The sequence below is a fragment of the Cnephaeus nilssonii genome (assembly GCF_951640355.1).
Source record: "Cnephaeus nilssonii genome assembly, chromosome: 17".
NCBI lineage: Eukaryota > Metazoa > Chordata > Mammalia > Chiroptera > Vespertilionidae > Cnephaeus > Cnephaeus nilssonii.
The window spans coordinates 11,202,766-11,215,491 of record NC_137088.1 but is presented as its reverse complement, the minus strand read 5'-3'; the positions used below and the strand labels follow the sequence as shown (position 1 = coordinate 11,215,491).

Below are 12,726 nucleotides of genomic sequence, written 5' to 3'. Positions count from 1 at the left end.
AATAATCTGGTTGATGCCCAGAATGGCCATGGTCAAGGTCCCCGCAGCTACTTGACTCTGGTTGCCTAACGGACATAGATGTAGCAACTGTTTCTTTGTCCCAGAGAAAGGAGAGGGAGATGATTATGGCTAGATTCCACCTTGGGAGCTCATGCACACTGACCTAGTCACCTACATGTAAGAAAGCCACAGTCCACAAGCATGCCCTATGACTTAACTATTCTGTGTCACTTAAAGGATGCTTCATTATTGTCATGCAGACCAAACCCTCCTTGGTCCACCTGTTGGCTGTATTAATAAGATTGCTGCAAATGTGTGAACTACAGTGCGGAGCTTAAGCTCTCCCAATAGGAATGATCCACTTCTACTCGCATCTGGGGGAAAAGATGATTTCCAGCTCTGTGCCTTCACATTTTAACTTTACAGATGTTGAAGAACCAGTATTTAAGAACCATCGATATGATTAGCATATCACAGGACTCCTCCTTAAACTGGTCTCTTGAAGCTCTGTTTCAGTCATTTTATTCTCATAACTCCAGTTCAGTAAGACATTCCCATGGCTTTAATTACTCAGGGTGATGGGAGTTTTCAGGCACTGAGTTCAGAGCTTTAGGGTACCATTTACCAGTTAGTTAATCACCCTAGGGCATGTGAGAAAGCTAAGAGAGTGTTCACTCTTAATCTCGTTTTTAAGGAAATTGACACATCTGAAAACTATGTAGCCGATATTTCAATAAAATATGAGCCCAAAATGTGGGAGGGGCATTCATTATTCCTGCCTGCAGCTCTCACCTCAAACTCCTTAATGATGGATTATTTAAAGTAGCATTTAGACCCAGAGCTGTGGTTTTTGTCCTCTTCTCTCTGATGAATGACATGTCGATTTGTATCTCTGTGGTAGGTTCTGAGTCGTCCAGCAGTGCCGGCTCCTCAGGATCGCTGTCCCGCACCCATCCGCCTCTCCAGAGCACATCCCTGGTCTCGGGCGTGGCGGCCACTTCTCCCGGCTGTGTGCCCTATGCGGAGAGTGGGATGGGGGGCCAGGTCGGTCCAGGCAGCACCAGCTACATCCTCCTGCCACTGGAAGCTGCAACAGGCATCCCTCCCGGAAGCATCCTTCTGAATCCGCACACAGGTTAGTGTACCATTTCCTCTGCTTCACCAGGGACTCAAGACCAGAAGTTTGTTCTTGTGCTCAGTCTTAGGATTTTATTAGCGAGTTGTTTGAAAATTCTTGAGCCTGGTGCATGTTCTTCTATGGAGGGTCTTGATTTAGGATCTGTTGCTATACCCTACATCTCCGTACTGATATCAGTATTGATATAGGTATATAGATACAGATGCTTCCAGAAATGCTCACTGTTCTCTGTCCGCTCTTCACTGACCACAGTGTTTCCCATGTATTTCCAGGAACTAAGATCTGGGATCAGTGAGTGATGAACTGGGATACACTAATTGAAACGTGGTGTTTCTCAGAATAAATCCATGCATAGCCTGTTATGATGTTAAAAATGTCTCTGCATCCAAAATATTTCATGAACTTGAGACATTAATTGGGACACAATGGATTCTTGACTATAGCAGATATTCCTAATCTTGCCACTTCACCCAGTTCCTACTGGACAATAAGGAATATCAGCGGCGAAGAGGGAACAGAGAGCAAATTCTTGTGTATTTTAGAGATTTTAGGCCTACACTGGTTTTGGTAGAGTTTGGAAAAGTGGCAACTTCCTGATTATAGTTTCTTCAAAGGTAAAAGGCTATTGGCTCTTAGTTTTTTTAAATTTCTCTAGTGTTTGGTTAACTTCCATAGACCCAGAGCATTGAGCCAGTAGACGGATGAGCATTTGCTTTATGAGGGAGACTTCCCACGCTGGGCAATGTTGCCCATGCCTCCAAGGCCATTGGCAATATCTGCAGACATTCTGATTATCATGACCCCGAGGAGGAGGTAGCTCCTCTGGCCAGAGGTAGAGGCCAGAGGAGCTACTAAACATCCTACAATGCACAGGTCAGCTCCTTACGACACAGGAGTACGCAGCCCCAAAATGTCAGCAGTGCAGTGGTTGAGAGAAGGTTTGACCTTGACTCATCACTTCTTCAGAAGCCTTTGTAGTGATTGAATTGTCTCAAAATATATCTGAGGTTTGGTTGAGGTTATTGCAATGTACTTCTTTGATGTGCTAAACTTGAAAATGCAAAACCAGATGTACTCTCATAGAAATGATCCGACTCCATCTTCTCACATTTATGGTGCTACCAGCAATTAGGAAATTCAGAGAAACATGAGAATGATAGTAAAATAAGCTACTTGAATAATTGCCACAGTTTCATGAAAACATATGGCACATTCTCAAGGCATGGCGTTTGAGACGTTTTGAAAATGCCATCAGCTTTAGGGAAAAAGAAGGCATAATCATTTTATTGAAAACCATTTGAAAGCTTTCTGATTAGATACTTCTAAGGAGAATATTAGATTGCCTTTATCTTATTTGGATCATCGAAAAGCACTATAAAATAAATTAAAAGAAAACCAGCATCCTATTCATTACTCTGGGCGCTGATCGAAGTACGATCGGACTCTGTTGGCGTAAATTCTTTCTCTTTTAATTGAGATGGTGGGCTTTGCAGACAAGAGCACAAAACTAAGCATTAGTTTTGAGTTGTTTCATTTCCAGCCAAATTGTGGAGTGTTTCAAAAAAGCACAACAGAGTATTTTTCGGGTATAATGCAAGAATATTACTTGTAATGACAGTGTGGCTGTGCATGTGTATGTGTATATTATCATCTGTAATCTTGTTTACAGAAAAAGAAAGCAAGCGCTTTCTGGTGCCAAGTCCTAATTCTTATTCATCGGATGGTGTCATTTAGAGCTGTTGTCAAAATCTCTCCTTTCAGAATGGATCCTAACTAAGGAACAGGATCTAATAAAGCTGTTGAATGAACAGCTTTGCCATACACACTTCTCCCATCTGACACATGCTAGACCTTAATCTATCCCTGGACAAGAAGGAGAATGTATTCATACATTGTATACTATGGTTGAGTGGTGAGATGTAAGGTGGATTATGATGTTTCTTCCTTTACAGAATGTTTTTGTAAATTGAAAATATGCACATAATTGTATGTATATATGTGTGTGTGTGTTTGTGGTGTGTATATGATCATGACTGTCTGTCTCTCCACCTGTCTAATCTCTTATAGGACTCTGCTCCTGAAACTGGAAATCTGCCTGCTTTGGGCTGGAACTCCTCTTTCTCTGTCATTTCTGTGAATGAAAGCCATACTTCTCATCTTCTGCCAAATACATAGTAGAAATTCCTGGCTGTTAGGAACCAACAGGATATAACTACTTTGCTTCTTATGTCCATTTTTCTGGGGTTCATTTCCTTGTTACCAGCACATTTATATGCCCCAGTGTGAAGGGACCATATTTGGCTATTTTTTTTTTTTACTTCCCTAGATTGGAGAAAAAATTAGTCTTATGCACTGTGCTTAGGCATGGGTGCTCAATAATCACTTTTAATTGAAATATCAACTACGATAGATAGATAGATAGATAGACAGACAGACAGACAGACAGAGAGCAGTTTTTCATCTAATGTCTCATATTTGAGAATGTGGCTAGGTATGAAATTAGGATTGATGAAATATCTGTTTTAAGCAGTAGTAAGACAAGCAATGATTTGAAAATACGAAGTTCCTGCCAGTCATGTCTTCTAAATGAAACAAAAACGAAACTTCCTTTGTCAGCACAATTGACTTGGCTCTTGCTAAGCACTAAATATTTGGGCAAGTATCCTTGCAATTCCCCAAATACAGCCACAAGTTTCCATTTTGTCTGGCCCTAGACTCAGCGCTCACGACCTTGGACCTGTTCTTCCTTTGCTTTTCAGGCATCTAGAGGCTGTGTTTCAAAGTTACCCCTCTGTTAGGTCATGTCTTTGCAAGACAAGCCTGTTCTGAGCCTTGACTTGGATCTTTCTTGGACTCGGCCTCCTTTCGGAAATTTCTAGCAGAAACTCAACTTTGTTTGGCTATTTTCTTTCAACTCAGTGCTATCCAGAGATGCCAGTCGCCTTTGGCATCCCTCAAGTACTTGTCAGTGCCGGGATAGGTTGTCATTCCACTTTGCTTTGCCTTCATCTGTGCAGGTGCATGACTGTGTGATGTGAGGGCTGCCCCCGGGAACTTCACTTTGAACAGCCCCGTGGTCCCGATGGGCCTCCGTGACCCTCTCCTTTTTTTCTCTTTCACAAGACTTCTAGCATCTATTCACCCAAACTGCTCCCACCTTTGTCTTAAATGCCCTGTGAAGTTTCCATGTGCTACCTATAAACATATCTTTGCAAGATCTGGATGAATCCTTGCCTATCCATAATCACCAGCTCCCTTATAATCTGTCTAGAGGCCTGATGCACGAAATTCGCCCAAGGGGCTCGGCCCTCTCAGCTGCAGTGGCTGTCTTGGCCCTCACAGTCCCGGCTTCATCCAGAAGGTCGTCTGGAAGGATGTCTGGCCTAATTAGCATATTATGCTTTTATCATTATAGATTGATCACCTTTTAAACCCTAGAAAAGAAAAATCTCTTTAACTCGCCCCCTTTCTTCCTTTTAAAATAAATACCCTTCTGCCAAGCACATGGCAGACGCTCCTTGGTGTTAAGAACCAAGAGCACGTGACTACTTTGCTTCTTGTGTCAGTTGCCCATGGGTTCACTTTGTTATTACCGGCATATTTATAAGCTCAGAATTTCTGGGGACGAAGGGTCATACTTCGTTGTGTGTTTATTTTTGGTTTTGCATCCTGGAATGGATAACAAAGTCTTAGTCACTGTGCAGGGCTCAATAAGTATATATTCGTAAAATAATACCTATTACACATCATCCATGTTGGGAGGAGAGGGGAGACATGATCCACCTAATGTCACGTATCGGAGAGGAATGAGCACTCTGCATGGAACCTTTCCTCGGCCCTGGCTCAGCGCACAGCACGGGCTCACCTCTGTGACTGCACTCCCTGTACTGTGCCAACACACGTGCCAGGGCCTGCTGGGCATGCCAGTGTAGGTCCTGACATGAAGACCTCTTCTAAGCTGGATAGACCCTGGGTCAGCGAGTTTTTCTGGCCCCTTTGGACTTCAGCTGCCATTCAAACTAACTGCTGTATTCAGTGGTCATTGCATCTGGATGGTGGAAAGGTTATCATTGCCCAACTTGAAAACCAAGATTCACCCATCCTTGTTCTCTTAGGAAATCATTCTCTTTCCTGGCATCCAGCTCACCTCTTTCATTTTCCTCCATTATTTTTACCTCTCCTCTAATCAATCTTTCATACTTTCTTCTCCTTCCAGAAGAACCTGCCATCACTCTCTACCGAGGTGGATTCTTGGTACTTTTCCTATGTAATTATTTAGAAACACTTCTTTCTTCTGGTCCACATCATATTGACAATATTTCACAAAGGGGATCTAAACTGTATCAAAAAGAACATCTGACTATCTGTAGTTAGGTTTTTCACCCTAATTATGCTCAGGTTTTCACACTTCCTGGAGATGTTGAAAGTCAGATAGAATAGAATAGATTCTTTCTTTTAGTTTGCTATTGTTGTTTATATGTTTGTATGTTTGTGTATTTGTGTAAGCACATAGACTAATTTTAAAATGATTTCATATAAAGTTGCTGTGAAGATTTTTTAAAAATATTAGCTACCTAAATTTTTCCTCTTTTAAAGATACAAAAAATGGGGTGGAGGTGGGGGCACAGAGGATTTGAATGCTAAATGGGCTAATAGAATTTTTTGGGGGGAGATTAAACTATTTTTCATATTTTCCCAAATTGCTGGTTTGTGGGAAAAATGGGTTGCAGATTTAAAATCCAGAAGAAAGCTATTTTTTGAAAGAGATAAAATTAAATGACAGTGACAGGAAAACACGTGTCCATAAAGAACATTAGAAAAAAAAATGCTACTCAACTTAGTGATTGTTCCGTGAATATAATTCTGGCACATTTGCTTCCATGACAGCATGTGTGATTGGTTATGAAACTGTTATCAGTTCTGGCAGGTATGTTCATGGAAATGCAGCATAAAGTTGCTTGTTACACACACACACACACACACACACACACACACACACACACACACATATCTGGGTTGAAATTTCCTGGTAATGATGGGGAATGCTAAGCTCCCATATGGTTCCTAACTGAGCTGAAGTCAAATCCATTGCTCTTTGCCTGTGAGAACTTGGTTTGATTTCACTACAACACCAGCATTTGCCTCACCAACCTATCCCAGTTTCCATTCTTAATGTCATTGACAAAGTGCACAAGGTGATGGGCATGATCTGCACACATCTGACGTGTGGCCTTAGTAAATATTTGCATATGTGAACACCTGTGTAAGCATCACCCGGAGTAAGACATAGAGCATGACTCGTCTCCCAGGAGCGTCCCTCATGGTCCCTTAGAGACACCACTATTCCGAGTTCCATTGCGTTGGTAAAGGATGCCTGATCTTGAATGAAATGGAAATGGAATTGTACTGTAGCTACCCTTTGGGGACTGGTTTCCTTCACTTAGCAAACATTATCTAATTAACTTAGCTCTCATTTGAGAACAGTTTGTTCTTTGTTGTTAAATAGCATACAATTTTTTTTTTCACCAGACTATCATTTCCTTTGGGTCAGGTTTTATATTTCCCTCTCTGTTCTTTTTTTGGCGGTTGCCGTTGCTAATTTTCCTCAAGTCGTTGGTGATCTTTGGTTGTTCTTCACATACGTTATAAAAGCACAAGGCCGGTGTCCTCAGCCATCATGTGCCCCTTCCCGAATCAGATGCCCATGCAAGCCCTGCACACTGAACAATGCAAGGAGAGGCTGCAGATACGTGCTTGGGAAGGACTCAGCAAGCTGCCTCTGCCCAATGCCAGGAGGTGGGGGACCCTCTTCGGAGACACCAGCCTCATGCTGGGAGTCCTCCTCCTCCCAGGCATTTCGCTCAGATTCCTAGAGAATATTTTTGTGGCTTTAGCTTGGGGACAAACATACCTACTGCTCCCTTTCCCATAGGGTAGTGGGGGTTATGGAAAAGGGAAGGAAGGACTCACACAGTTTGCCAGTCCATTGCCCCATATTCTGATCCTCCTCATTCTTTATCTGCCAGTCCTGGGTGTGATTTCATCTTGAAACATGGCCCCACCTCTCGTGCATGGCTTGTTGCTTTCCAGTGATGGGTGGATCTTTCCCATGGTACCTCAGTGTCCCAGCTACTCTTTATGTAGACTTGGCTGGTGGGCTTCAGCTATTGGGTGTGATGCGAAGTGAATGGACTTTGGAGTCACTCTGACCATGGTCCTTTCCCGGTCCTCTCACTTACTGTTTGTTGTTGTTGTTGATGTTTGTTTCTCAGTAAGTTGCTTGCTCCCTCTGAGCCCTTATTTCCTTGTCTCCAGTCAGGTGAGATTGCATTCTGTGAGTTGTTGGAAGAGCTGAGGTCATGCATGGCAGGTGCCTGTCACTGTACCTGCCACATTGGAAACCTATTGGTCCTCCCTTTTACCTCCCCCCTCCCATTTCTCTTTCGTCTGCTACCCTTGACTCACTCCCCTTCAGCTCCTAATTCCTATCAGCTTTCTGCAGGGCTTTCATTTCCTTCCTCACAGAGTCAAGATGAGGCTCCAATACTACTATTCTGTAAACTAGAACAGCGGGCGCCAACCTCTCGGACCTCCGGACGGACCAGCAGTGGTCCACGGAGCACCGGTTGGCTACCGCTGCTCTAAAACACTCCCCAAATACTCGCAATAAAAAGGCAAAGTACCACATTTCCCTTTGCCATTACAAGATGATTCCGTGTTACGTTTATTATGCATGACCTTTAAAATCTAAACCCATGCACTCCCCCGTGCGCCTATTCAGGGAAGCATGTGGATGGCTGTGGTATGTTCTGTTGAACATGTGTTTGTGGAAATGACAATGACACTGCATTGGCCACAAGGCCAGGGGAAGCTAAACAAACGTATTGGTAACTAACGTGTAACAAACGCCGCTGGGGCCGCGCAAGAGGAAAGCAGCCCCTCTGGGTGTGTGTTTGCCGCTGAAGGCTGTGAGGTCAGGGCAGCAAACACAGAGCTTCCTGCAGATTGCTTCTCCACTGGGGCGTCTGCACACAGCCGCCCCAGCTTTGGCAAATCTCCCCGAAGGTGCTGGACTTCTGTGCTGCTTCTTCCATTGCTCTGGCTTACATTCTTCTCCCGGTTAAGCGCATGGCTCAGAAACAGCCAATCTTCCCAGGGTGAAGGTGGGGGGTCCTGGATTCCCACTGCCTCTCTTTACCTGAGGTTGCTTTTTTTGTTTGTTTTTTGGGTCTTTTTTTTAATTTTAGAGAGGGAGGGAGAGAAAGATAGAAACATCAATGATGAGAAAGAATTGATTGGCTGCCTCCTGCACTCCCCACATTGGGGGTCGAGCCCACAACCCGGGCATGTGCCCTGACCTGGAATCGAATTGTGACCTCCTGGTTCATAGGTTGATGCTCAGCCACTGAGTCATGCCGCCTGGGCAGGTTGCCCTTTTAGTATGAATCAGAGTGGTTCTTTCTGGCAAAGGAGAGCCGAGAGCCCCCCTGGACCGAGCTCTGTCTGACTCCATTGCAGGCCAGCCCTTTGTGAATCCCGATGGAAGCCCTGCCATCTACAACCCCCCTGCCAGTCAGCAGCCCCTGCGAGGCGCCGTGGTGGGACCGGCCCAGCAGCAGCCCCGGCAGCAGCCCTCTCCTCAGCCGCAGCAGCAGGTGCAGCCACCGCAGCCGCCCATGGCAGGCCCGCTGGTCACTCAGGTGAGGAGCTGGTGGGAAGGCAGGGGGATGTGGTCCAAGACAGAGACTGCGGTCTTCAATATTCTCCTCCATCCTCTTCTAAGTCAAACCTGGCAGCCTGGAGTCCTTGGTTGCAGGGGGACAGGATCTCACCTGGATCCTTAAGTTTAGATAGAAACGATGCCCCATCCAATGACTTACCTGGGGAGGACGTGGAACTAGGGAGAATGCGTGATGAGTTTTTTCTTAGGTCTAGATGCTACTTTTATGTATCAGAGAGCCCTTCTTGGGAACGGAACTTACATTCCCTCCCAGGCCTTGGTATCATCTGGCTCACCCATTCCCAACACAGAACAAGTGTTCGTGTCTGCAGAGAGTCAGTATTACAATTTTAAATCAATGGGAAGAAAAGAAACCAGTTAATTCCAAGGTGGCCTGGCTGTTCCCACAAGCCTTAGAGATGCAGAGCTGCCCTCCATTGCCTCGGGTGACATGTGAAACCTGAGGTGTTCCAGGGAGTTAGCGGGAGCGAACTTCCTTTTAAGTATTTTTTTTTCCTTACTTCTTAGTCCCTGGAGGTGGTAGATTTATTTGGCAAATCTCCCTGAAGGTGGTAGATTTCTTTATTGCATCTTAAATTGCTCTGCTTACGTTATTATCTGGCTTAACCAAATGGCCCCAAAACAGCCAAATCTTTGCATGGGGGAAGGTTCTGGGCAATATTTTGAGACCCAGAGGATCTAACCAACAGCATGAACATGTAGCAGCAGCACCTTCTGGCAAGAATGTTCACTCTGAGCAGACGAGCCTCCCTCAAGGCTGGCTGCCCTGGCCTGCATGGCTCTCACTTTCCCTGGTGGCCGGCTCCCCTCTCCAGAGTGCATGGATCCAAGAGGACCTGTAGGGGGTGTTGGGAGGGTGGTAAGCTTCAGATATGACAGCCTTCGATGGGATTTCAACCCCCATGCTTCCCTGTTACCTGATCAACTTTTTCTTTCCGCAGTCTGTCCAGGGGCTGCAGGCTTCCTCCCAGTCAGTGCAATATCCAGGAGTTTCTTTTCCTCCCCAGCATCTCCTGCCTGTGTCTCCAACGCAGCAGTACCCCATGGTAGGACTTACTGTGTCTGACTTCCCCGCTTATGTTCTCTTGGTTTTACCACGTTCCTGTGTCGGGCTGGCTGATGCCGGGTGGGTGCCCTGGGCTGACTATGACTGTGTGTGTGTGTGTGTGTGTGTGTGTGTGTGTGTGTGTGTGTGAGAATGTCTCATTCCATCTTTGCAACCTATCTTCAAAATCCTGGTTTCCTTTCTGTCATCTGCCCCACGTTGAGTGCTTCTGCAAGCTGGTGCCTTTTAAAGAGTTTACCAGCTAACAGAAATTGAATGCATTCAGAATCAGAAGTCAGAAACACAGGAACATGTCAACTTGGTATGAGGGTTTGGAAATACCTAAAAGTCAGTGTCAAGATAGAAACCGTCATCACCCTAAGCCCCTGATGTAGTTGTTCCTCTCACATCCCCATCCCCCAATTTCCACTTCACTTTCCCTCCATGTACTAGGTCCTTCTGGACAATTAACAGTGAATATCGCCACTAAATCTCAGGCCGGGCCAGTGAGCGAAGACTCCCTAATAAACAAATGGGGTCCCACCCAGCCTGTTGGTGGTGCCAGTCCTGGTTCCATCTTTGCAGCCGCCATGGGTGACCATGACCATGGGTCCTTCTTCCTCTCCACAGAGACAGATCCTGTGGTTACTGTTGGGAAGACCAGCTGACCCTTCAGGACAGAACACCAAGCCCTCCTTATCTCAGCACCATCCTGAGGAGCCCAAGCCCTTAATGAAAAAAAATAGTTTCCACTGAAAGAGGGAGATTTGGGTCAAATTGTTTGCCATCTTGTTCCTTGGGATGATTAAATCTGATTTCTCTTGTTATGTTCTCTTGTTCTGGACCCAAAATTCCTTTCTTTTTATTTATTTTTCAATGTGTACTGCCTGCTTCTCCCACAGTGACAAGCATGTGGCCTGTGTCTGCCTCTCCCAGTACTAAGCTGATCTCACTGATTTCCTCCTTAATCTCTGTGTCTTGCAGAGAGAAGACGTGGCAACACAGTTCGGTCAGATGAACCTGAGCAGGCAATCCTCAGGAGAGACCCCTGAGCCCCCATCCGGCCCTGTCTACCCACCATCCCTCATGCCACAGCCTAACCAACAGCCCAGCTATGTCATCGCCTCCACGGGCCAACAGCTCCCCACAGGCGGGTTCTCAGGCTCTGGACCTTCCATCTCTCAACAAGTCCTCCAGGCCCCTCCCTCCCCACAGGGATTTGTGCAACAGCCTCCACCTGCACAGGTGAGTGTGCTCTTTTCTCACACCTGTGACCTGTATGTAGTTGATCTGTAGTGCACTTGGACCCCTATCTTTCCATGTGGAGTATCACCAGTTCCTTCGGGTCCAGACGTGTATTCCGCACCTGCAGGGCTTGGTCTGTCCTTGTGCAAAGCCTTGGGGCTCAGAAAGGAAGTTCAATGAAACTGACCCAAATGTCCATGATACGGTGGGGAAACATCTGTTTTCCAGACCCCGCTGGTACAAGGCCACACGGAGGCAGTCCCTTCCCTGTGGCGCCCTGCTCACTGGCTTGCCCAGGAAGGGAAAGCCTTGGGCAAGAAGGAAGCCTACTCCAGGGGGGTGCTGAGTGTTCTCTTGCTGCTGCTCTGGAAATTTGTCCTTTTCCCTTATTTTTCAAAATATATATTTTTATTAATTTCAGAGAGGAAGGGAGAGGGAGAGAGAAAGAGAGAAACATCAATAATGCGAGAGAATCATTGATTGGCTGCCTCCTGCATGCCCCACACTGGTGATAGAGCCCACAACCCGGCCATTTGCCCTGACTGGGAATTGAACCATGTCCCCCTGATTCATAGGTCGACACTCAACCACTGAGCCATGCCGGCCAAGCTCATTCTTTCCCTTCTTGTGGATTCAAAGCATTTTCTGGAGCAAACCGGGTGCTCCAGGCAGGCGCTCCTCGGTAACATAAAGGAGGAAGCTAAGCCAGCATCCACTGTTCTTCCCTTTCTCCAGGGGGAAGTTGAGCTCACTGGTGCGCTCACAAGTAGCCATTAATCATATTTAATTGACTGGAGCATGTATGACGCCACAGATCACTGATTTTTACTGTCTTCTCCAAGACTGATGATGTGTTGCTGTTCAGCACCAAACATCTCGGGGACTCTCCTGGGTGTCCCTTGCAGAATATTGCAAGTGATTACTGTCAAGATGTAAAATGCAGAGAGGCATTTGCTGGTCCATTTTCAAGGCACACACATCTCAAGCAAATTCCATCCTAATTATGAAATATTGTATTGGATGAGCTGCTTCAAGTAAGGTGTCAACTTCTTATCATTTGTTTCACCACCATTATATCTTGAATAAATAATTTTCTTTTCAAGCCATGCAAAACCCTCCACCATGAAATAATTTTCACTCAGATGTTCATTTTATTTTGAGTGATTAATAGTTCATCCTCAGTGGCCTTCTCGGGGATATCTTTTTGCTAATAGGATTTAAGGAGATATGAAAAATAATTTTAAGTTATAGGAGAAAGGGCTTCATTATTATATCAATTATTTTGCTAATAAATACTTTAAGCATAATTATTGGGAAAATTATGTAGCATATAATTATACTTTACTATAAAATAGCATAGAAGTGTTCTTATCCATTTCTGCTGTCAAAGAGAAGAGATGGAAGAATATTTAATTGAAAGATTAAAAAAAATGTCCTTCCTCCATGAAGGAATTTCTGTTAGTGGACAGCCAGAGCAAAGACAGCTCAGAGCCCCTGGTATGTCTGCAACAGAAATTATTTTATTCCCCCTTCAATAGACTTAAAAGTAGAAAGAGG

The 12,726-nt window shown here is 45.2% G+C and overlaps 1 protein-coding gene across 1 annotated transcript in view; it reads left to right on the top strand.

Moving 5' to 3' along the window:
• Nucleotides 1-12,726, top strand: part of ARPP21 (cAMP regulated phosphoprotein 21) — a 99,832-nt gene that overhangs the window by 39,910 nt on the left and 47,196 nt on the right. The window contains exons 14-17 of the mRNA XM_079795493.1: nt 902-1,135; nt 8,657-8,838; nt 9,821-9,925; nt 10,909-11,169. Coding sequence (XP_079651619.1) covers nt 902-1,135; nt 8,657-8,838; nt 9,821-9,925; nt 10,909-11,169 — 782 coding nt within the window. The remainder of the gene's footprint in view (nt 1-901; nt 1,136-8,656; nt 8,839-9,820; nt 9,926-10,908; nt 11,170-12,726) is intronic.